Source organism: Mustela erminea, chromosome 7 (genome assembly GCF_009829155.1).
Source record: "Mustela erminea isolate mMusErm1 chromosome 7, mMusErm1.Pri, whole genome shotgun sequence".
Classification (NCBI taxonomy): Eukaryota; Metazoa; Chordata; class Mammalia; order Carnivora; family Mustelidae; genus Mustela; species Mustela erminea.
In genome coordinates, this window is record NC_045620.1 from 105,139,257 (window position 1) to 105,165,112 (window position 25,856).

General features: G+C 36.4%; 1 protein-coding gene and 1 pseudogene across 9 annotated transcripts in view; both read left to right on the forward strand.

The window, feature by feature from the left end:
* The window catches only part of ANAPC1 (anaphase promoting complex subunit 1), a 101,880-nt gene that overhangs the window by 38,105 nt on the left and 37,919 nt on the right, over positions 1–25,856 (forward strand). For all 9 annotated transcript variants that reach the window (XR_004287913.1, XM_032352771.1, XM_032352767.1 and 6 more), the window contains 11 exons: positions 3,322–3,400; positions 3,812–3,848; positions 3,941–4,011; positions 6,544–6,722; positions 10,046–10,260; positions 12,997–13,115; positions 17,817–18,088; positions 20,185–20,419; positions 23,244–23,335; positions 25,128–25,262; positions 25,446–25,528. Coding sequence is in view for 8 of the 9 variants with exons in the window: in XM_032352771.1 (XP_032208662.1) it covers positions 3,322–3,400; positions 3,812–3,848; positions 3,941–4,011; positions 6,544–6,722; positions 10,046–10,260; positions 12,997–13,115; positions 17,817–18,088; positions 20,185–20,419; positions 23,244–23,335; positions 25,128–25,262; positions 25,446–25,528 (1,517 nt within the window). In the remaining variant the exon portion in view is untranslated. The remainder of the gene's footprint in view (positions 1–3,321; positions 3,401–3,811; positions 3,849–3,940; positions 4,012–6,543; positions 6,723–10,045; positions 10,261–12,996; positions 13,116–17,816; positions 18,089–20,184; positions 20,420–23,243; positions 23,336–25,127; positions 25,263–25,445; positions 25,529–25,856) is intronic.
* Positions 22,558–22,678, forward strand: LOC116596594 (annotated as a pseudogene).

Genomic DNA, 25,856 nt, shown 5'->3' on the forward strand with positions numbered 1-25,856 from the left:
ACAGTGGTTACCCATTCACCTGTTGAAGATATTTCGGTTGGTCCCAGTTTTTGGCAGTTATGACTACAGCTCCTATAAACATTCATGCCTAGGTCTTTGTGTGAATGTAAATTTTCATTTCTTAAGGGTAGATATCCAGAGATAGGATTGATGGTTAAAAAAGTAAGTATTTTTTGTTTTCCATTGGATAGTCTTTCCTGCATTGTTGAAGATTAGTTGACCATAGAGTTGAGTGTATATTTCTGAGTTCTCTATTCTGTTCCACTGATCTGTATGTCTGTTTTTGTGCTAGGACCATACTGTCTTGATGATTACAGCTTTGTAATGAGCAAGAAGTCTGGAATTGTGATGCCACCAGCTTTGGTTTTCTTTTTCAACATTCCTCTGGCTATTCAGGGTCTTTTCTGATTCCACACAAATTTTAGGTTTATTTGTTCCATTTCATTAAAAAAAGTTGATGGTATTTTGATAGGGGTTGCATTAAATGTGTAGATTGCTTTAGGTAGCATAGACATTTTAACAATATTTTTTCTTCCAGACCATGAGCATGGAACGTTTTTTCCATTTCTTTGTGTCTGCCTTCATTTCTTTCATGAGTTTTCTATAGTTTTCTGAGTACAGATCCTGTGTCTCTTTGGTTAGGTTTATTCCTATGTATCTTATGGTTTCAGGTGCAATTGTAAATGGGATCAATTCTTTAATTTCTCTTTCTTCTGTATAGAAGTTGGTGTTGGTGTATAGAAATGCACCTGATTTCTGTACATTGATTTTATACCCTGGGACATTGTTAAATTCCTGTATGAGTTTAGCAGTTTTGGGTTGAAGTCTTTTGGCTTTTCAACATAAAGTATTATATCATCTGCAAAAAGTGGAAGTTTGACTTCTTTGCCGATTCAGATGCTTTTTATTTATTTTAGTTTTCTGATTGCTGAGGCTAGGACTTCTAGTACTATGTTGAACAGCAGTGGGGATAGTTGGACATCCAATTATTTATTTATTTATTCACTAAAAAGATTTATTTATTTATTTATTTATTTGAGAGAGCGTGAGTGCAAGTAAGAGAGAGCATGAGAGGTTAGAAAGTCAAAAGGAGAAGCAGACTCCCTGTGGAGCTGGGAGTCCGATGCAGGACTCCATCCTGGGACTCCAGGATCATGACCTGAACTGAAGGCAGTTGCTTAGCCAACTGAGCCACCCAGGTGCCCTCCAATTCTTTTGATACCATTTATTGAGAAGACTCTCCTTTCTCTATTGTTTTTGCACTTTTGTCAAAAATGAATTTGCCACAATACTGTGGATCTCTTTCTAGGCTTTCTATTGTAGTTCATTGATAGTATTGCTATCCACACTGTGTTGATTCCTTTTTTTTTTTTTTTTTTTTGATTCCTATAGCTGTATAGTGAGTCTTAAAAATTGGTTAGTGTGGGGCACCTGGGTGGCTCAGTGGGTTAAAGGCTCTGCCTTCAGCTTGGGTCATGATCCCAGGGTCCTGGGATCGAGCCACACATTGGGCTCTCTGCTTCCTCCTCTCTCTCTGGCTGCCTCTCTGCTTACTTGTGATCTGTGTCTGTCAAATAAATAAATCTTTAAAAAGTTTGGTTAGTGTAATTACTCCTTTTGTTACTCTTCTTTTTCAAAATTGTTTTAGCTATTTTAGTTCCTTTGCCTTTTCATTTAAATTTTATGTTCAGCATATTTATAGCTACAAAAAAATTCTGCTTGAATTTTTTCTCCAAAGAAACATCTTTACTTACTTTAAAAAAATTAGTTCACTTTAAATAGTTAATACATGTGCAAGGTCAAACCTTCAAATAGAACCAAAGGACTTTGGTAAAGGTGAGTCCCTTCTCCCAAGGGCAGCTGACCTACAGGTCCTTTGTGTAGCTTTCCAGAGGTGGGGCCTTCCTAGGCTTATAGGAGAACCCCATGCTTTTGTTTCCTCCACAGATACCACCTGAATGTAAATGTCTTTGTATCCCACATCTTTTCCTTATTCTGCATTCTGCTTTGCTTCATGTTGAGAGAAGCTTTAGAGTCCCCTGTGGCTCTGAAACAGACATGTAAAATAGTGATTGTGCTTTTTAAAAAATATGGTGGTAAAATCGACATAACATGATATTTATTATTTTAACTTTAAGTGCACAGTTGGGCGCCTGGGTGGCTCAGTGGGTTAAGCCGCTGCCTTCGGCTCAGGTCGTGATCTCAGGGTCCTGGGATCGAGTCCCGCATCGGGTTCTCTGCTCCGCGGGGAGCCTGCTTCCTCCTCTCTCTCTCTCTGCCTGTCTCTCTGCCTACTTGTGATCTCTCTGTGTCAAATGAATAAATAAAATCTTTAAAAAAAAAAAAAGTGCACAGTTAATTCAGTAGCATTAAATACATTCACAGAATATTAAGATCAGGTTAATCGCAGAACTTTCACATCCCTTGATGCTTTTGTCGAGACATTTAAGTGAAACCACCAAATACCTTGGTCCTTTCCAACTCTGCTGAATTGGGGGTAGACTTGGTATAGTCTCTAGTCACAAAGAGGAGCCAGAGAAATATGAATATACCAAGCTGGTCAACCTCCAACTTAAATTATGTTAGTCAACTTATAGATACTCTGATTATGGCCTTTTTTTTTTTTTTTTTTTTTTTTGTTAAATAATGATGTCAGTTAGGTTCAGGATTATGTCATTTGTGATGCTTATATAGGATTTTTAAGATTCTCCAGCATTGTAGTAAAGTTTTAATAGTATTGTGCTACTTTTTTCTAGAAAAAAAAATAAAAGCTACTTGCAGGTACAACTCTTAGTGGTAGTAGCAAGTAGCTAATACTCAAAGGAGAACTTTGAAGGCCAAAGTGAAGAAGGGTGTGGGGTAGGGTTCACCTAACAGAAGCAATCCAGGTTTTATGAGTAGAGAAAGTTTGGTAAATCTGCATAATGGAAGACTACTCAGCAATAAAAAGAAACAAACCACTGCTGTATGCAGTAATGTGAATGAATCACAGAGGCGTGCTAATTTAAAGAAGTAGGACATCGAAGATTACCTATTCTAAAATTCCATTTATGCAACATTGTAGAATAGGCAAAACTGCAGGGCAGGAAAACAGGTGAGTTGTTTCAGGTGCCAGGTATAGGAGAAGTGGATTGACTACAGAGGCTATAAGGGAAGTTTTTGGTGTGATGGAAGTGTTGTATATCGTGATTGTATTAGTGGTTATATTATTGCATAATGTTTGTCAGTACTCAGAGCTGTATACCTAAGATGGATGGATTTTCCTATACATAATTATATCTCATTCCTTTAACAAATAATTTTAAATTTCTCCTTTTGCAGAGTATTGCACTCTACATACTTGGTAATGAGAACTCTGTTTCTGAGGATTCCTCACAGTATTTATCCAGAATAACTATAGGTAAGTCAGTGTAGTGATAGGCTTCCCAAAATGAATTTTTTTCCAAAACAAATTTTCATAAATGTTGATATCAGAGTTGAAATTAAAAAATGAAAAACTTCCTAAGTGTGTGTTTTAGAGGCCATGTCTTGCCTCATTTTTGAGGTGACCTCTTATACTGTTGTAGCCTGCAGTCCACAGCTGATTTTCAGAGACCAGGAGTACTTCATATTTAACAAGTTTTTTGTTTTCTCAATGAATGTAAAAAGGGTTAGGGTTAGAGTTAGTATTTCCAGTCTGCCAATGGACAGCTTATTTTGTTATTTTTTAGGAGTTGTTTGTGAATTTTTATTTCCTAATATCTTCTACATGTTATATGTTTGCTTTATGAGGATGACTATCTAAATAAAATTTCATTTTGTTGCCTTTTAGCCCCTCAAAAGTCACAAGCAGAACAAGAAGAAAACAGGTAACTTTTGTTCAGATTGTACTTGTATATTAAAAATAGAAAGCACTATTTTGTTTTACTGTTGAATAACTTCATGTTTCATTCTATTACAGGTTTAATTTCAAGCATTCTACATCAGTTTCTAGTCTAGCTGAACAGTTAGTTGTCTGGATGACTAATGTAGGTAAGGTAGTCCTTTTTGCTTTCTCCATGTCTTTGAGATGCTGGTGAGAGCCACCTGCTTTCCCCAGACACGTCCTTGTTAGTAGGCCCTGTTTCCTCCCAGTGAGCTAGAACTGGGTGGCAGGACAGGGGATCTCACTCTGTGTAAGTGCCCTGCAGGACCAAGATTGTGGCCCATCAAGTCACAGTTCCTTTCCCTGACATTGTCACAGCTTCCATCTCATAATCCTGCTATATCAGCTTTTTATCTCTCACTGGGTAATTTGCCTCTTATTTGCTTATTTGCCTCTCACCTTAGAGCAGTCAAAGCTGTGACTATGCAGACTGGCCTCAGAATGGAGAACTGTGGTTATTACATGTTCAAACTTGAAGCCATTGTAGTGCTCACATATCAGAAGGGAGGATTTCTGGCAAAATCTAAAAGTAATTATACAGACATTTCAGGGTGCTTCTGAAGAATATAGGTTAGTGATTTAGGCTCCAAGATGAGGATACAGTTGGGAGGGAGGGAAAGGCAAGAAAGGAGTTCCCTATTCCCTTTTCCCAAAGCCGGTGCTCTTGGGCTTTAAATGGAGTAAAATAACTAGACTTTCTTTTTTTTTTTAAGATTTTATTTATTTATTTGACAGAGAGAGAGATCATAAGTAGGCAGAGGGGAAGTAGGCTCCCTGCTGAACAGAGAGGCCTATGTGGGGGCGCCTGAGTGGCTCAGTGGGTTAAAGCCTCTGCCTTTGGCTCAGGTCATGATCCCAGGGTCCTGGGATCAAACTCAGCAGGGAGCCTGCTTCCTCCTCTCTCTCTGCCTGCCTCTCTGCCTACTTGTGATCTCTGTCTGTCAAATAAATAAATAAATAAAATCTTTAAAAAAAAAAAAAAAAAAAAGAAGAGGCCGATGTGGGGCTTGATCCCAGGACCCCGAGATCATGACCCAAGTGGAAGGGAGAGGCTTAATGCACTGAGCCACCCAGCTGCCCCTAGAAATTTTTTTTGAAAATGAAGAACTAAGAAAAACTTTAAATTATGGATTTGAAGATATAACAAAATGGCAGTGTTCTAGAATAGTATGTTATAAAGTAATGAATATTATAGGTTGTCTAAATTCTTATTTCAAGAATATTTTAAATGACTTAGTTTTTGCTTTTATTTTGTATGCTTCCTTGGAAAATTATAATAGTTGTCATATAAAATTATAGATAGGATACCTACGCTGGAAAGTATTAGATAAGCTAGTTATATTTGTATACTGTATAATATTTAGTAAAAGTATTATAAGGAAACATTTTTACCTCAATAATTAACTTTCAATATTAATAATATATAATAGTATAAAATTTAGAAAATCATTATAATAAAAATAAATTTTATCTGAGGATCTGAAAAATTTTAAATATGAATGTATCGGGTATGTAGAAAATAATAGTACAGTGAACATTGTTGTATACTGGTTACCTACCATTAGAAATAGAACATTACTAGTGTACCAGAAGGCCCTGCAACTCTGCTCCACATGTAATCTTCCTCTCATCCACCTTCCTACTACCCATAATCACAGCCTTACCTGAATTTTGTATTAGCTCTTTTTTTTTTTAATAGTTTCATCATCCGTGTTGTATGTCTTTGAACGTCATGTAAATGGATATAGAGATAAATTATTTTTTTCACTCACTTCCTCCATGTTGACTTGTATAGCAGTAGGTCATTCATTTTCACTGCTACATACTGCGTTGTTTGACTACAGCACTATTTATCCATTCTGTTGATGGGAGTAACTGTTTCCTCCCTTCCCTCTTTTTGTCATAGTGAATAGTGTTGTTACTGAATGTTTTAGTAGTTGTGTTCTGGTGCACTTGTGTACAAGTTTCTGTTACTCCTATTAGTGGACCATAGAGGTGGACCTATCTGTACCTGCCATGTGTTTTCCAAAGTGATCATACTGTCACCAGCTGTGGGTGGGAATTTATATTGCTCTACATAGTTGCGAACACTTTCTGTTGATTTACCTTAATATTGGTCAGTGAGTGTGAAATTATAATTGTAGTAATTTTAATTTGAGTTTTCTTGATCACTTTTCCTATGTTTATTGCCCATTCGTGTTTCCTCTCTGAGAAATGTTTCTGGGTTTCTGGTTGTTTCTCTCTTTCTTAAGGTTTTTCTTTCTTTTATTATTATTTTTTAAAGATTTTATCTATTTGACAGAGTGAGTTGAGGGAGCACAAGCAGAGAGAGGGGCAGAAGGAGAGGGAGAAGCAGACTCTTCACTGAGCAGGGAGCCTGATGCAGGGCTCAATCCCAGGACCCTGGAATCATGACTTGAGCTGAAGGCAGACACTTAACTGGCTGAGGCACCCTGGTGCTGTTTTTAGTTCTTTTCGTTCTTATACTAATGCTTGCTGTCTAGACACTAGTCTGGCAGTAAGATGAAAAAAATCGATCTGTCTTTTGTCAGAATAGATATTGATTAACTTGAGTCCGAGGGTAATTGGGACAGTGGCAGGTTTAAATGAAACATTTTCTCCCTTCGTTTCATCACAAGGTTTCACTTTGAGAGACTTGGAAACTCTTCCCTTTGGAATTGCTCTTCCCATCAGAGATGCAATTTACCACTGTCGTGAGCAGCCTGCTTCAGACTGGCCAGAAGCTGTCTGTCTCCTGATCGGACGTCAGGATCTTTCCAAGCAGGCCTGTGAAGGAAACTTACCCAAAGGGAAATCTGTGAGTATCAACATAGAAAGTTCAAAGTTCAGATTTAGTCTCAAAATCAAAGTAGAAATACTCTTCAATTTTTTCTTAAGTGTTTTTACAAGTGGTTATATCGGTTTGTCTTTTACATTGTATGCCATATGGGATTTACTATTGGGCAGATTTTCTTACTTGTGAACATGGGAATAAGAGATTTTGTGAAGGTTTTGTCTTGCCTAGAACTTTCTTTCCTTTGAGTCAGGACAAGTACTGAGACAGTAGATCCACTACCATGACTCTTTCTTTACTTGTACTGTACTGGTAATTAACTACTTTGTGATTATTACATAGAAAAAGAGGGAGCACATGTATCTTCAATTTGAATATGTTAACTATTTTCTCTTTTATACTTTTTTGATGTGTTGAATTTCTAGAATTTAATCTTTTAAATAGGTGTAAATACATGTTTAATCACATAAAATTGAAGTTGCAGGCAAGAGTTTTTTTGGGAGCTGGGATGAGAAACACTGAAGTTGTTTAGAAGATGTCTTAGGTTATTCCTCCTGATTTTCTATCCTTCATCAGTCTTCCTCTGCTTTTATAAAGAATGGGTTCTGAGAAGCCTACAAGTAGAAAATGAAATACATCATTATTCTTCGATTATCTCTCTTTTAAAATCAGCCTCTTTTAAAACTTAAACATGGAATTTTGACTTTTTCTAGAACTCTGTTTAAGTTAAAAACACATAAATGGTAGCACTGCATTACTCTGAGGGTCATAGGATTTAAGCATGGTTTTCCCACTGTTGGTAATTTTTTAACTTTGGATTTTTTTTTTTCCCCAAGAGTGAGCGGGGTGGATGGGGGCAGGGAGGGAGGGAGAGAATCCTGAGCAGGCTCCACCCAGCATGAAGGCTGACATGGAGCTCCATCTTACAACCCTGAGATCATGACCTGAGTGGAAATCAAGAGTTGGACTCCCAACCGAGCCACCCAGGCAGCTTGTTTATACTTTGTTTATATCGCCAAGAGAACAGCACAAGCTTGCCTCATCTTATATTAGCTTTTGAACCAACACCTACTCATCAAAATGGTGTAACTATTTATAATCCACATTAGGTCTTAGGCTATTGATGCTTCTTCAGAGCTTCAGAGTCTGTATCAAAATTTTATTTCTAACATCAGAGTTGCCTACTCAACCTATGAGAGTAGCAGTTTCCATGGGATTCCATCTCCAGCAGGGTTGGCCCAGCACATCTCTCTCTTAATCTGCACTCATATAATAGCTCTTAGTTGAATTAGTGTTTGTCCTACTTTAAACAGAAAACCTTTTTTTTTTTTTTTGCTAATAATATGATTATCCTTTCCTTTACCAAAGGAAGTTTTAGCTTTAGACCTCATTTGTTACTATGAGTGAGAGCAGTTTAATACCATTAGCATTAAAACCAAATGGCATTGATAATCTTTGATCTATTTAGATATTGTTTTGAGTAATTCTATCTAAATTCAGTTTTTTCCATTATTCGAGGTTATATTTTATGTTATTTGAGGCTACCTTTTATGACTCATTGAAATTCAGTTTATCAGCTATTTGGATCTATACTTTATAGTTAACTCACCCAGTAGAATAGTTTTATTTAAAGTTAGATATTCCATAGGACCTATAATGAATATTTATGAACTAAGCAAGGGATTAATTAGTCATATCTGCTATAATTTTTTTTGACTTTTTTTTTTTTAAAGATTTTTATTTATTTATTTGATGCAGAGAGAGCACAAGCAGGCAGAGAGGCAGGCAGAGAGAGAGGGGGGAAGCAGGCTCCCTGCTGAGCAGAGAGCCTGATGTGGAGCTTGATCCCAGGACCCTGGGATCATGACCCGAGCTGAAGGCAGAGGCCTAACCCACTGAGCCACCCAGGCGCCCCTGCTATAATTTTTTATAGGTTAATGTTGCTTCCATGTTAAATGATGCAAAAATTTAGCATTTTAACTGGGAATTAATCTTGTTAAAGGAGTGTAAAATTCTTGAGAGAAAATGAGAAGATTTTATACTGTGCTCATCAAGGTTGCAGTGTGATTGAATTTTTTGATGGGGAAGACTCATAGGAAAACACATGCTAAGCTTCTGAGGACAGAATGATAATTAAGAGATAAACCTTCTTCCATTTGTTTTGCTGTTGCCACTTTCTGATTAAGAAATTTTTAAGACATCCTTACTTAAAAAAAAAAAAGATGAAAATCAATAATGATCCATTTAAAGTACTAAAGTAAGGGCACCTGGGTGGCTCAGTGGGTTAAGCCGCTGCCTTCGGCTCGGGTCATGATCTCAGGGTCCTGGGATCGAGTCCCGCATCGGGCTCTCTGCTCAGCGGGAAGCCTGCTTCTCTCTCTCTCTCTCTCTCTCTCTGCCTGCCTCTCTTGTCTGCTTGTGCTCTCCCTCTGTCAAATAAATTTAAAAATAAATAAATAAAAATAAAAATCTTTAGAGTACTAAAGTAAGAAAATATTGTTCAACTTCCTCCAGCCCTTGGCTTATATCCTTCCAGGTTGTTTTCTTATGCTTATATTCATCAAAGATAATATTTGTTTGTATGGGCTCTTTAGTAATAGTGAGTGGGTTTCATGTTCCACTTGCAGTAATTTGTTTCCTTTTTAAGATATAGTTAGGATAACTATATTTTAAGATATAGTTTAGGATATAGTTAGATCTTTATAAGTTATTTAGAATGTTTCAATGGAATCAGCTTCTTGACTATTGTCCTAAATTTAATGTTTTTCCCTTGGCTCAATAAAGAATTTTCCCAAGTAAGCAATATAATTGTACTTTTAAAAAAGACTTCTAGGGCGCCTGGGTGGCTCAGTGGTTTAAAGCCTCTGCCTTTGGCTTGGGTCATGATCTCAGGGTCTGGGATCGAGGCCTGCATCGGGCTCTCTGCTCCGTAGGGAGCCTGCTTCCCTCTCTGTCTCTATCTGCCTCTCTGTCTACTTGTGATTTCTGTCTGTCAAATAAATAAATAAAATCTTTAAAAAAAAAAAAAAAAAGACTTCTAGATAAGAGCCCCAGTATACATGGGAACCCAAACCAGCCTTGCTTTGGAATGCATATTTTCTCTGTATGATAGAGAGATAGATGGTTATAAATGCCCCTACTTCCACAATTCCTGTTTGAATTTGCTTTAAGGGGCTACATGGAATATGATTTAACATAGAAACAAGTTAAGTGTGGTGTATTAGTTTCAAAATATAGCCCACTGAAGCCATTTTAACTCTCAAGTACATCACGTGTATATCCTTGTGTTCAGTAAGTGCATGGTGTTTGGTTTTTAAATTATTATTACAACCAAGTCTGTTACTCAGGTGCTCTCATCAGATGTTCCTTCAGGAACAGAAACTGAGGAGGAAGATGATGGCATGAATGACATGAATCAGGAGGTTATGTCATTAATATGGAGTGAAGATTTAAGAGTGCAGGACGTGCGAAGGCTTCTTCAAAGTGCGCATCCCGTCCGTGTCAATGTAGTACAGTACCCAGAACTCAGTGACCATGAGTTCATTGAGGAAAAAGAAAACAGGTAAAAGAGGCATGTTGTTATCTGTTATCAGTGTTTAACACTGGAAACCCTAAAAAGATAGTTAAGAATTAAAAGTACCATGTGATTTAAGTTTTTATCCATCCTCGGTAAACCATACATTTTTTTCAAAATATTTTGGCATTTGGTAACCCAAGAGTATCTGATGGCGTAAGTGATCCTCCTCCTAAAATACAGCTTTGTGCTACTTAGAAAAGGTGACTCTGAGACCATTTTGCTACCATAAGAATTTACTAACAAAGCAAAACTCTGAACTCATTCTTCTGTATCTTGAGGAGGAAAAAAGTGTGTGTGTGTGTGTGTGTGTGTGTGTGTGTGTGTGTGTACGTGTGTTTAGTGTAGCTTAAGCTTATACCAGTATTTTTTACCTGATATGACAGGTAATACTCTATAAATCTTCTCTACTGCCAATCTCTAACATATATTATATCCCTTGATAATAGTAATACTCAGTAGTAACCATCCTGTAACATTCCAGAGTCATTGCCTTGGGACAATTCAACTTGTATTTGAAAATTCTCTCCTGTCCTATTACCTGCCGTGTCTCTGTCACCTGTCACTTTTCACCATTATTCTCTGGTTCTCCTTGCATTGCTTATGGTGGTCCTGCTTTACTGAGAAGGATCATCTATTACCTAGCTGCAGGGTGCTGAAGATCTGAGTTCGTCCTAATCTGCCTCTCACTGTTTCCTCTCCATCTGTACTTAGGTGTTAGTCACCCATAATTGAAGACTCTGAGGGACAGAGAAATTGGGTGAAAACATAGTAGTTATTGTAGACTCTGGATCTGATGGGTGTCTTTGCATGAATTACTTAACTTCTTGCTGCCTCCGTTGTCTCAACTTTAAGAATAGGCTAAATTGTGGTATTCATACCTCATGGGGTTGCTCTGTGTATAAAATGAATTATGTCTATATCGTGCTTAGAACACTGCTGTGTATATAGTAAAGCTCAGTGCAGTTAGCCATGATTATTAACTGAGTTCACTGATATATGAAGCTAGTTTTTTTTTTTTTTACCTTTATAATCAGTGACATCTCAGAAGGGATTACAGTGTTTTGTTTTCATTATTACAGTTTTGTGGTTTCTGCTAAAAAGTTCTGTGGGATATGGCCTTGAGTTTTTCAGATTCTAAATTAACATGGGGCACTATTCCTAAATAATCTTGGGACCAACAGATTTTTCTTACTAGAAAAGCAGCTGTATGTATGTACAAGTTAGGGAGAGAACATGCTTATGAATAGCTTTGAAGAGAAAAATGTTAGCCTCTGCTTGGGTATTTCTGTCCCTTAACAACACAAATACCTTAATAAGAGTTTGATTATTGAGTGTTTCCTGGTTATAAATGCCCCTATTTCCACAATTCCTGTTTGAATTTGCTTTAAGGGGCTACATAGAAACAAGTTAAGTATGGTGTATTAGTTTCAAAATATAGTGAATATTGAAGCCATTTTAACTCTAAGTATAACATTTATAGTGCTGTTAATCCTGTAAGTCTTGGGCGCCTGGGTGGCTCAGTGGGTTAGGCCTCTGCCTTCAGCTCAGGTCATGATCTCAGGGTCCTGGGGTCGAGGCCCGCATCAGGCTCTGTGCTCAGTAGGGAGCCTTCTTCCCCCACTTCTCCGCCTGCCTTTCTGCCTACTTGTGATCTCTGTCTGTCAAATAAATAAAATTTAAAAATATGTATATTAAAAAAAAGATATTTGAAAAATAAAATCCTGTAAGTCTTAGCCATCATGTAAGTGAAACTAATTCTTGTTTCCCTGGACACACCATGAAATCCACTGACTTCTAATATAGGAACTTCTTCCTTTCTGTCTACAGGTCACAGGAGTGACACTTCTTTTTTTTTTTTTGAAGATTTTATTTATTTGTTAGAGCATGAGAAAGAGATTCATGAGGGGCACCTAGGTGGCTGGGGGGGTAAGCCTCTGCCTTCGGCTCAGGTCATGGTCTTGGGGTCCTGGAATCTAGCCCCACATTGGGCTCTCTGCTTGGCAGGGAGCCTGCTTCCCCCTCTCTCTCTGCCTGCCTCTCTGCCTACTTGTGGTCTCTCTTTGTGTCAAATAAATAAATAAAATCTTTAGGAAAAAAAAAAGGGAAGGAGATCACAAGCAGTGGGGAGGAGTAGAGGGAGAATCAGACTCCCTGCTGAGCAGGGAGTCTAATGTGGGACTCTATCCCAGGACCCCAGGATTATGATTTGAGCCAAAAGCAGATGCTTAACTGACTGAGCCTTTCAGGCGCCTGCAGAGGTGGCGCATCTGAGGCTATGTTGGCAAAAAGGATGGCAGGAGGATCCCAGATATACTGAAGGCAGCTAGACTGAAAATAACAAAATGAGGAAACACAAAACATATTATTTTCCTTTGATCAGGTTAGCATCAGAATGGCATTTTGGGTTTCTTTTTTTGGTTGCTGAGGGAGAGTTGGCTTGGTTTATAGACCAAGTTTTTCACTCAAAGACTGGTTTTCACTCAAAGCAAGTATGGAACAAAAGAAATGTGTATCTCCCTTAGAGTTTCTAAGAACAAGAATATTAAAATGAGAATAACCATGTTTGGATGATTCATCGACATCTTTGTATGAATTTACTATGATGTGATTTCCTCTTACATAGCAGTTTTTCTTTTGGAATGCTTAACTACAGATTATATTCCAGGTTTTTTTTTTTTTTCTTAAAGATTTTTCACATGTTGGTTTTGATTTTAATTATAGATTGCTCCAGTTGTGTCAGCGAACTATGGCCCTTCCAGTAGGACGAGGAATGTTTACCTTATTTTCATACCATCCTGTTCCAACGGAACCACTGCCTATACCCAAATTGAATTTGACTGGTATGTTAAATTCTGGGCTCAGTGAGAAAGGAAAATGGTTAAGTATATTTTTAGTGGAGTTATTGAATTATTATTTAGTTAAAACCAAAGGAATGTCTCTACTGATTTAAGATATCAGCCACTCTAGTGGATGTTAGAGCACAAATAGGAAATCAGACTAACCACTGTGGAAAGTCACATGCAGCCCATTACTAAATTTTACTTTTAATGAGACTGTTCCATGATACAAAAAGGCACTTGGGAAGGTTTAGAAAGATGATGATAGTGAGATTACTGGACTTTAAATAATCTTAAAGTATAATATATAAAAACATTGTATCTTAATGTGTTTTGTTTTATCTTATTATGAGTATATGATCCTTGTACAAAAACACAAAAAGATACTAAGCAGAAAGAAACAATGCTCATGTATAGGATAGTATAGTATAGTAGTCCCACTTGGTAGAGTGTTAACGTTTTGGTATATATCAATTTTATTCTTCTAGTTTATAATTTTATATATTTTTAATTATCAGAAAATTTAACCCTGTTTTAGAAATTATTTTCAGATTTAGAGTAAGCATCCTTTCATATCTAGCATACATAGGTATACAATTATGTATATAGGTAGGTAGGTATTATGTACAGATATTTTTAATCAACTTCATTTTTATTTTTATTTTTACTGGTGGAATATAGTTTAGGTAAACAATGTGATTTTTGTTGGAAATTACCATTTTTTTGCTATTATAAATACGCTGTCAGGTTATAGTAATTTATTTATATTAATTGCTTTAGAGGTAAAACTACTAGCGCAGCAAGATTTTAAGGTTTTGATATAACATATTGTCAAATTACCTTTTGATTCATTTTTTGAATTTTTACTTCTGTAAGATATAAGTGTGTTCCTTTCCTAATATTGATTACAGTGGGTTTTATAGTGTTTATTCACCTGATGCTGGTAAGAATATGTTCTAAAGGTGACAGTTGTGTACAGTTGAAATTATCATTGAAAATTCCTAGAGGTATAGTATGTGTGGTTTTATGAGACCTGTACAAGATGTATTTATCATATACATAGTAATGTATAGTATAATCATATATACTAATAGAATTCCACAATGTTTTAAATTGCATAATTTAAAAAAACTAGGGTCCCATTCAGATACATGGAGAGCTCATACTTTCAGTAACATATGGAAAATGAGATCAGCTGAATGAAGAATACATTTTCATCTCCAATATTATACCTATTGTGGAGCCCTGATCTTATTTAGAAACATAGCAAGCAGTATTACCTTCAATATTTGTATTGTTCTCTCTCTTAGAGAAGGAGCTGTATGGCAAAATCTGAATAATTATTGAATCTTCATGGAGAGTGGGCTATATAGGTGTTTCTTCTGTTAGTCTTTCAGCTGTTTGAAGTTTCCATATAAAGAATTTTTTTTTTTTTTTTTTAAAGATTTTATTTATTTGACAGAGAGAGATCACAAGTAGGCAGAGAGGAGGAAGCAGGCTCCCTGCTAAGCAGAGAGCCCGATGTGGGACTCGATCCCAGGACCCTGAGATCATGACCTGAGCCGAAGGCAGCGGCCTAACCCACTGAGCCACCCAGGCGCCCCAAGAATTTTTTTTTTTTAATCTTTTTTTTTTTTTAAAGATTTTATTTATTTTATTTGACAGAGAGAGAGGTCACAAGTAGGCAGAGAGGCAGGCAGAGAGAGAGAGGAGGAAGCAGGCTCCCTGCTGAGCAGAGAGCCCGATGCGGGGCTCGATCCCAGGACACTGGGATCGTGACCCGAGCCGAAGGCAGCGGCTTAATCCACTGAGCCACCCAGGCGCCCCCCATATAAAGAATTTGAGTTGAAAAGAATCTCATGTAAAACTGGCAAATGTTAAAATGTATTAAATCTGGGCAGTAATGCTAGGGTGGTATTAAAAAAATAAATACATGAGTCTTCTTTTTTCCCCCTGCATGCATTTAGTTGAATTTGCATGTTTAGAATGTATTTCTGACATTAGTCTGAACTTTTATTCTTTTAGCCATTCTGGTACCCCCCCCAAACATTCTTAAAATACATTCAAGATACTTTCTTAAAATAGCTTCTTAACTCACACTGATATCAGTACTTTTGTATGTCATTATTCTTATTGAAGAAAATTTGGTTTACCCTTTGCCTGTCATTTTCTCTTGTGTGTAAATACTCTGGTGAATATGATGAATTCTTTTATAAAGTTCATTTGTTTTTTCATTATTAATCTCTCTGCCTTTTGAGAAGGTGAAAGTATACCTCATGAGCTTGTCGCCCATTGTGGCACTGTCATACACCAGTATTTGAGTTAGCTCTTAGGTACACGAAGCAAATGGTAAAAACAAATATATTTCACTTTGTATGTTTGTGTATACATACTCCAATTAAGACATTGTGCTTCTATCTGAAATTTATTTTACATGACTTCAGAACTCCTTTAAAACCATATTTTCAAACTTGTAGTGAACTATGTAATTTTATGCAATATTTAGAATAGTTATTTTAAATATTCATCTAAGACCTGACCTAATTTATACAGAACATTAAAGATATAAAAAGCATTCAGTATTTGCATGTACACAGTGGAGATCCAAAAGAGAACCAGAAGACTCAAGGAAAGGAATTCAAAGAGAGCTTAGTAGCATTATGAACATTTAATTTACAGTACTCTTACATAAGTTGACCATAAAATTTAATTTAACAAATACTCTTTATGGTTCACTGGGTAACTCAGGTCTATAAAATGATACTTTTTATAGTACTATCTGATTGCAATTTGGCATTTTTAACAGGGGCATGTAATTAGAAACATAGAGAGAGACAAACATATATAGTAAGAGAACAAATTTATAAAGGTCCTTGTCTCTTTTTACAATGTATTTAATGTTCAGAGAAAAATATAGGCTGACATGTTTGAAAGTAACATCATTGTCATCAATCACAGGTTGAAATTTCTTATTCATATAGCTTGACCTTGATGTTAGCTTTCATTATATTTTTTAATAAGCTTACTTCTGTCAGATTTGAAGTAGTGGGTGTCTTAATCAGATCTATATAAAGTTAAATTGGTATCCATTTTCATAACCTCATGTGTATTAGCAAAAAGGATAATGGATTATCTTATTTTTAAACTTTTTTTATTAAAAAATTTTGAGTATAGTTGACTTACAGTGGTAGTTTCAGCATAGTAATTTAGTAACTCTGTATGTTATGCTCACCACAAGTATAGCTACCATCTGTTACCATGCAGTGTTTTTACAATATCATTGATTGTATTCCCAATGTGGTATGTTTCATTTCTATGACTTATTTGTTCCATAACCGGAAGTCTAAGTCTACTCTCCTTCACTCATTTTGCCCATCATCCTACTCTCCTTCTCTCTGTTGATCATGTTATTCTCTGTATTTATAGTGCTGATTCTGCTCTTTGTTTACTCATTTCTTTTGTTTTTTAGAGTTCACATATAAGTGAGATCATATGGTATTTTTCTTTCTCCATCTGATTTATTTCACTTAGCATAATACCCTCTAGGTTCATCCATGTTGCAAATGGCAAGATATCATCATTTTTAGTGACTGAGTAATATTCCTGTGTGTGTGTGTGTGTGTGTGTATACCTACGTATACTACATCTTCTTCATTCGTCTATTGATGGTAGATGTTTGGGCCGCTTTCATATCTTGACTATTGTAAATAATGCTACAGTGAGCATAGAGTGAATATATCCTTTCAAATTAATGCTTTTGTTTTTGGAAAGTAAATACCCAGTAGTGGAATTATTGGATCAAATGATATTTCTGTTGTTAAATTTTTGAGGAACCTCAAAATACTGTTTTCTTCAGTGGCTATACCAATATACATTCTCACCAGCAGTGCATGAGGGTTCCTTTTTTCCCCCCACATTCTCACTAACATTAGTTAATTCTTATCTTTCATTCTAGCTATTCTGGCAGGTATAAGGTGATATTTCATTGTGGTTTTGATTTGCATTTCCCTGATGATGAGTGATGGTGAGCATCCTCTCATATCTGTTAGCCATCATATGTCTTCTTTGGAAAATTGTCTATTCAGATCTGTCTATTCAGATCCTCTACCCATTTTTAATTAGTTTATTTTTTTTCTGATGTTGAGTCATTGTAAGTTCTTTATATATTTTGGATATTAACCCCTTATTGGATATATGATTTTCAAATATCTTCTCCCATTCAGTAGGTTTCCTTTTTGTTTTATTGATGGCTTCCTTTGGTTTTGTAAAAGCATTTTATTTTGATGTAGTCCCAATAGTTTATTTTTGCTTTTGTTTCCCTTGATTTAGGAGACATGTATAGAAAAATGTTGCTTTGGCCTGTGTCAAAGAAATTACTGCCTGTGTTCTCTTCTAGGAATTTTTTGGTTTCAGTTCTCACATGTAGGTCTTTAATCTGTTTGGAGTTTATTTTTGTATATGGTGTAAGAAAGTGATCCAGTTTCAGATGATGAATTATTTTAAATACGGTTTTTTTTTTACCTTGCATCAAATTTGATGTACAAGTTAAAGTTTAAGTACTCATAATAACTAATGTCATTCCAGATATTATGGGGTTAAGGGTTTTGAATGTAGAAAAGGTAATCACTGTTCTCAAAAATCTAAGTGGAGCAATTTTGGATTTATGAATTAGTCTCTCAATTTTAAATTCGTTTGATTGAATAGGACGTGCCCCTCCTCGGAACACAACAGTAGACCTTAACAGTGGAAACATTGATGTGCCTCCCAACATGACAAGCTGGGCCAGCTTCCATAATGGTGTGGCTGCTGGCCTGAAGATAGCTCCCGCCTCCCAGATCGACTCAGCTTGGATTGTTTACAATAAGCCCAAACATGCGGAGTTAGCCAATGAATATGCCGGCTTTCTCATGGCCCTGGGTCTGAATGGGCACCTTACCAAGCTGGCTACTCTCAATATCCATGACTACTTAACCAAGGTGAGACTCCCAGCACCTGGAAGTGTGCCTCATCCAGGCCCCTGCAGTAGCTCCTAATTGTTCTATTTGCTCTTCCTTCTTTACCTTTCAGTCCATTCTTCCCATAGCAGGCGGAGTCATTTTTCTGAAATGTCGATTAGCATGTATCACTTCCCTGGTCAAAACTGTTTAAAGACCTTTCGTTGCTCTTGATGTACATTCTGGGAGCCTATGTGACCCCCCTCACTTATCCAGCCTTACTTTGTATCACTCATCCTCTTGCTCTCCACACTCCAGCCACAGGGACTGGCCCTTTTAACTCCTTGGCAAACCAAATTCTCTCACTTCAGAGTTTGGCAAACAAACTGTTTCTCTTGGCATAAACTCTTCCACTTATATGCCGTAAAAATACACTTAGAGTATACAGTTCTGTGGTTTTAGTGTGTTCAAAGAGTTGTGTATCCATTCCTGCTGTTAGTTTTGGAAAGTTCATCAGCCCATAAAGGACCCTTATAGCAGTAGCAGTCACCCTCCATTCCCTTTCCCTCCAGCCCCTGGCTACCACGGATCTACTATTTGTCTCTGGATTTGCTGATTCTGGGCCTTTCATTTAAATGGAATCCTATAGTAGGTGGTCTTTTATGGCTGGCTTCTTTCTGTTGTAATGTTTTCATGGTTTGTTCATGTTGTATCATGTATCAGCACTTAATATCTTTTTTTTGCTGACTAGATAATTCCATTTTGTGAATAGACTGTGTTTATCCTTTTATCAGTTGGTGGGTAGTTGGGTAATTTCTACTTTTTAACTGTTAACAAATAGTGCTGCTGTCAACATGTACATGTTTTTGTGTGGACATATGTTCTCATTTCTCTTGGGTTTATTCCTAGGAGTGGAATTGCTGGGTCATATGGTAACTCTTTGTTTAAATTTCTGAGGAACTACCAAACTGTTTCCAGAGTGGCTGGAACCTTTTTACATAAGGATTCTAGTTTCTCCACATTCTTGCCAACATTTGTCTGTCTTTTTAATTATTGTCATCCTAGTAGGTGTGAAGTAACATCTCATTATTTGGGTTTGCATTTCCCTGATGGCTGATGATGTTGAGCATCTTTCATGTGCTCATAAGACATTTGTAAGTCTTCTTTGGAGAAATGTCTATTCATATCCTATGTTTATTTTAAAGTTGGGTTATCTTGCTGAATTATATTCTCTATGTATTCTGGATACTAAGGCCATTAACAGATAAAGGATTTGCAGAAATTTCTCCCATTCTTTGGGAAAGATACCATCACTTTCTGATGGTATCTTTGAAGCACACAGGTTTTTAATTTAATGAAGTCCAGTTTGTCTATTTTTTCTTTAATTGCTGTGCTTTGGCGTCATATCTCAATGCCAAACCTGTGGTCCTAACCCATTAACACCTATTGTTTTCTTCCCAGAATTTTACAGTTTTAGCTCTTAGGTTTAGTTCTGTGGTCCGCTTAGAGTTAATTTTGGGGAAGAATGTAAGGAAGGTGTCCAGCTTTATTCTTTTGCATGTGGTCTGCAATTATCACCGCACGATTTTCTGAAAAGACTGTTTGGTCCCACTGAATTGTCTTGGCACCCTGTGGTCACTTGACCATTACTGTCAGGGTTTATTTCTGGATCACATCAGAACCCTTTACATGTTGTTCTCTCACCTGACCTCATTTTCTCTTATTTCCTAAAGCTGCGTACCTCCCTTTCTACCACTTTTCCTGGTTAATTTGAATTAATCCTTCAGGTCCTGTTTTAAGTTTTACTTCTTTAAATATTCCTAATAATTCTTCAGCTCCTCCTAATTGAAATTAGGCTTTCAAGAAATACTACTTCATATTACTTTGTACTTTTCCAACATACTGCTTTTTAATAATGTATTTGTTTTTATATTTTTACTTTGATGCTTTTCCCCCACTTAGGGCGCTTGCCTCATGAGAGTAAAGACCATGTTCTTTAGTTTGCTGTTGTATTCTTGGTGCTTCTCACTGTGCTTGTCAATAAAAGTACTTACTGAAAGTCTGGCAGGCCTTACTTTAGTCAAGACTGCATATTTGTTTTGGTAGTGACTTATATTTCATTTTACTTTCTACCATAGGGTCATGAAATGACAAGCATTGGACTGCTCCTTGGTGTTTCTGCTGCTAAACTAGGCACCATGGATATGTCAATTACTCGGCTTCTTAGCATTCACATTCCTGCCCTCTTACCCCCAACGTCCACAGAGCTTGATGTTCCTCACAATGTCCAAGTGGCTGCAGTGGTTGGCATTGGCCTCGTATATCAAGGGACAGCTCACAGGCATACTGCGGAAGTCCTGTTGGCTGAAATAGGTATGGCATTAACAGTGCTGTGTCTTCATAAGCGTATACTGCCCTCTCCACAGGAACCCAAGTAAAAACGATAGTAAAATTATAAAAGTTAAGGAAAAATAGTAGCTTTTATTAGAATATTCTTATGCTAATTTAACAAAAAAGTATAAGTAATATTTTCCAAGGCTGATACTCGTGTGCAGGTTATTTATGTGGATGTTTATTTGGTCAGCCTGTTGTTGAGCTCTAGAGATCCTATTTAATCACTAGTGAGAGTGCTATTTATAGTGCTTTGTCTTTGCTAGGCAATATCTGGCAGTGATCTGCCTTGAAATGCGAAGTTGATTACTTTGATCCCTAGAAACAGTGTTCATTATGTTAGACAATTCTTACTTTCAGGAGAATGGAAGTGATTGACCCTTGCTTTTCCTCCTTTCCATGCTGGCAGTTATGTTGTTAATGAAATGCATTTGCTCTGTCTGTAATTGAGTCTAAACCTTTTGGAAATGTATCTTATGTATTGTTAATCTTTTTCTGACAAGTGGAAATACTGTTGGCATTACTAATATATTCCCTAATTTAGATACATAGTTTCATGTCTTGTTCTATATTCAGGATCTTTTCTATGTATATTTCAGGATATATTGTTGAGGATATATTTTCTCTGGACTTCTGTTAGTTAGCTGTTGCCTCAATAATGCTACCTAACAAACAACCACAAAATTGGCCCAGCATCTCAACTTTAGGCCACAGATCTAAACGTGGGTGTGCTGCTCTGGCTCCTGCTCCAGATGACTTATTCTGGGGCCCAGGCTAGAGGATGTGCTTGTTTTATGGTGATAACAGAAGGCCAAGAGGGAGAACCAAATAATGGAAGCACATTTCAGGCCTTTGCTTACATTGTGCCAGCTAAAATCCCTGGTTAAAGCTAGTCACGTGTTAAGTCAACCATCAGGCTCTGTCAAGAGTATGGATGTGTACATATGAGCACTATAGGGCAGTGAAATATTTCAACAATTTAATCTACTACAGGATGAAATAAATTATTTATAAAGCTGACATTTTTCTGTTACCAAAATATGTAATAGCGTTAAGTTGGTCTGAGAAACATTTATTCAGGAAGATACTTAAGAGTAGCTTTTATTTTTTATTTTTCATTTTTTAAAGATTATTTATTTATTTATTTGACAGACAGAGATCACAAGTAGGTAGAGAGGCAGGCAGAGAGAGAGGAAGGAAAGCAGGCTCTCTGCTGAGCAGAGAGCCCGATGCAGGTCTCGATGCCAGGATACTGGGATCATAACCTGAGCTGAAGGCAGAGGCTTTACCCACTTTACCCACTCTTTAAAAGAGTGGCTTTTAAAGCTTGTTCATCTGCAAGGTGAATCAAAGCACACCTCTTTCACGTGGTATATAGAAGATTTCATCTAGATTCATATGCATATGCTCTTTCATAGAATTATAGTCAGGTATACATACTATTTTATATTGCCCTTTATATGTATCATTGTCATAAATGTTTTTTAAAATTAATTTCATATTGTGTAATCTCATTGAATTGGTGTTCTGTAAATTGCCTATTTTCTGATTTTCAGGAATTTTTAGTTTATTTCTAATTCTTTGCTATTATATATAAATACTGCTTTTGTATAATATTGCTTACTTTTGTATAAATTTCTTTTCTTTTTTTTTTTTTTAAAGATTGTATTTATTTATTTGAGAGAGAGACAGTGAGAGAGAACATGAGCGAGGAGAAGGTCAGAGAGAGAAGCAGACTCCCCTTGGAGCTGGGAGCCCTATGCGGGACTCGATCCCGGGACTCCGGGATCATGACCTGAGCCGAAGGCAGTCGTCCAACCAACTGAGCCACCCAGGCGTCCCTCTTTTTTTTTTTTTTAATTACTTTTTTCTTGTGGGTAAAATCCCAGGAGTGTGAAATTTGTTTTGGACAGAGGGGTCTTTATGTATAATACATTTTGCTATCCTAAAGGGTAGAATTAGAATCAGGAGGTGCTTTTTTAAAAAATGAGCTAAGTGTCTGAAAACACAATATTTAGCTTAAAAACTTAGTCTTTCCTGTCCATTATTAGTATTTGAACAGTGAATTGGAAATAGTAAAATAAAAACAAAATGCAAAAGATTAAAAATTAAAACATTTTAGCTTTGCGCAGTGGCAGTATCGTAGCCAATGAGGTTTATCCAAGGCGCGATTATTGCTAATTGAAAAATTAAAACATTTTCAAGTACTCTTCTTTTAAAATTTTTTTCTATTTCTTGATAATTTTTTCCCCTAGAACATCAGTTTTACTTTAATAGTGGAGAACATGTGAACACACCCTTTTTATACTAAACCGCTTAAAATGTTTAAAAATAAAACAGATTTTTATATTTTAAGACAAAACAAGAAATACCTTACATGTAAAGATATATATTTATATGAGATCTCACAGACTCCCTGATGTATCAGTTGACTTTTCCTTTTATTGAGATAACTTTTAGAAATATGGTATTAAGTCATTATCTTCTATTCTCAGTTTTTCTCATATGTATATACTTGGAAGTGGTCAAGTAGTTTTTTTTTTTTTCTTTAATAAAACCCAAGGTTTCATAGTGTATAAAAGTCACTGCTTTCAAATTGATACATTAAAAGACCCATCTTGAGCTTTATATTGTAGTAAACCAACAGTTGTGCATATCATCTGTGATAATGTCATATCTTTCTGAGTGGGGTTATATTGAATCCATGGTTCTTATGCAACTTACTAGAAAGCTAATTCTAAAACTTATGATAGAATTTTAAGAGGCCGGGAGGCCAGCTTGAACTGTGTTATTTTCTATTTTATAGGACGGCCCCCTGGTCCTGAAATGGAATACTGCACTGACAGGGAGTCTTATTCTTTAGCTGCTGGCTTGGCCTTGGGCATGGTTTGCTTGGGGGTAAGCATTCTCTGTGCCTTCACATGCTTCATTTATGATGTCTGCATGTTGAGACAAATGATCTTGACACTTAACTCTGAACACCACTCTGCCTTACTGTGACTTAACCTGATTCTCAGTCTTTTTTCTTTTTTTCTTTCTGGATATTTTTCAAAGCGCTGGATTTGGAAATGGAGAGAATTTGAAGTGAAGAGTGGGGCTCTAAGGTTTTTATTTCCCTGGCTTAGATGTCAGTGTTCATGAATGAACCAAGGGAATGAACTGTCTTGAAGAATTAAAGACGCAAGATGAAGTGATAGCCCCTCAGACAGAAAAAAGAAAATTATATATGATCAGGAGCTCTAAGTGCCTATAGTAATTTCTAGAGATAAACTATGTCCTTTTGACATCTTGGTATTCACTGGGATCTCATTATGTTGTCACCATAGTATTTGCTTTGCGACAGAATGCAGTATGACTTTGTTCCATCTTTAAACACATCCATGAGACATAGTATAGAATTATCAGAAATGTTTGATCAAATTGACTGTGTCACCTGAAATGTGGGTTCTTAAGAACCACCAATACTGATTTATACCGAAACTGAATTCTAAAAAGAAAGTTCAAAATAACATGGAGGACAGGAGGAGATGGAGAGAAGGGAGTTGAGGGAAATTGGAAGGGGAGGTGAACCATGAGAGACTATGGACTCTGAAAAACAACCTGAGGGTCTTGAAGGGGCGGGGAGTGGGAGGTTGGGGGAACAAGGTAGTCGGTCTTAGGGAGGGCACGTATTGCATGGAGCACTGGGTGTGGTGCAAAAACAATGAATACTGTTATGCTGAAAAGAAATTTAAAAAAAAAAGAAAGAAAGAAAGTTCACTGTTAGGTTTTTGATTCTTCACATTTGACACATGAACTAAAGAAGCAGATGGTATAATGGAAAAGCCGCATACTGGGAACTGGGACCTTGATTTGGTTCTGACCAGTGAGTCATGTCCTTTAACTACAGTATTGTCTAGTGGTTAAGCAACTCCATGGATTGTTTTATATCCTTGTTTATACCCAACCCTGCCAGGTACTAGCTCTGTAACCTTGGGCTCTATGTGTGCCTCACTTTCCTCATCTGGAAAATAGTAGCCATTTGGTAGAATTGTCATATTAAGTAAGTTAATCCTTTTAAATGCACAGAATAGTACCTGAAACAGTGTTCAATAAGTTTATTATTATACTTATTATTGCTGAAATAGTTTGTAGGTACAATAATGAAAGAACTCAGATATTCAGAGTTCAAGTTTCATTTACATACCTCATATATTGTTTTTTATTAGTATAATTAACTGTATTTTGAAGCCTTTATTTTGTGATATGAAAGTATTAAACATATAAGTTTGTCATTATTTTTTTTAAAGATTTTTTATTTCAGAGGGAGAGAAAGCATGTGCACTAGCAACGTTCAGGGGGAGGGACAGAGGGAGAGGGAAAAAGAGAATCTCCAGCAGACTCCCTGCTGAGTGAGCATGGAGCCCAACCTGGGGCTTGATCTCACAACCCTGAGATCATGACCTGAGCCAAAATCAAGAGGCGAACGCTCAACCTACTGAGCCATCCAGGCATCCTGAAGTATAGTAATTCTTAATGTGAATAATTAAGAGCTTGTTTGAATGTTAAGTCTTGAGTAATAGTTATTTTAATTTAAAAAACCCAAAATACCTTGTTTGAAGTTAGTTCATTCTTTTATTTGCCATGTGTGTGTGTTATGAGTCTTATTCCATAAGATTTCCTTTCATATGTTTGTTATCTCATTTTCCAGCATGGCAGTAATTTGATAGGTATGTCTGATCTCAATGTGCCTGAGCAGCTTTATCAGTACATGGTTGGAGGTCATAGGCGCTTTCAAGCAGGAATGCACAGGGAGAAGCATAAATCTCCAAGTTATCAAATCAAAGTAAGTTCAAAATAAAGCAACAGATCAAAATTCTGAAAGCTAAGAAGTTAATTTGAAAATAGTAATTTTCTTACCAACATTTGTAAATCTGTTAATTTTAAGCATAGGCTAGTATGCAGAAGAATTTGTAATAATTCAGAACTTTTTTACACAAATAAACTTTTTTTTTTTCTTTTTTAATAGGAAGGAGATACCATAAATGTGGATGTAACTTGTCCAGGTGCCACTCTTGCTTTGGCCATGATCTACTTAAAAACCAATAACAGGTATCACATTCCCCCACTTCATCCCTTGCTATGATAGTGTGACTTCTTTTATGACCTCAGTAGTAAAAATAAATTATTTAATGTATTTATTTTCCTTATACTGGATTAACTTGATTTTGATTCTCTCCAATACTCAAGTTCCACAGATTTTTATCTAGAAACAGTATATTTTGCTATTTTAATCTTTGATAATATAGTTGCTAATTTTTATTGATTTTTGTTTTGTAGTTGATGTCACAACTAGAAAATACCCAAATACCCAAAATACCCTTCATTAATTATGCATGTTATTTGAAGATTGGTTAAACCAGAATCACTTAGCTTTATT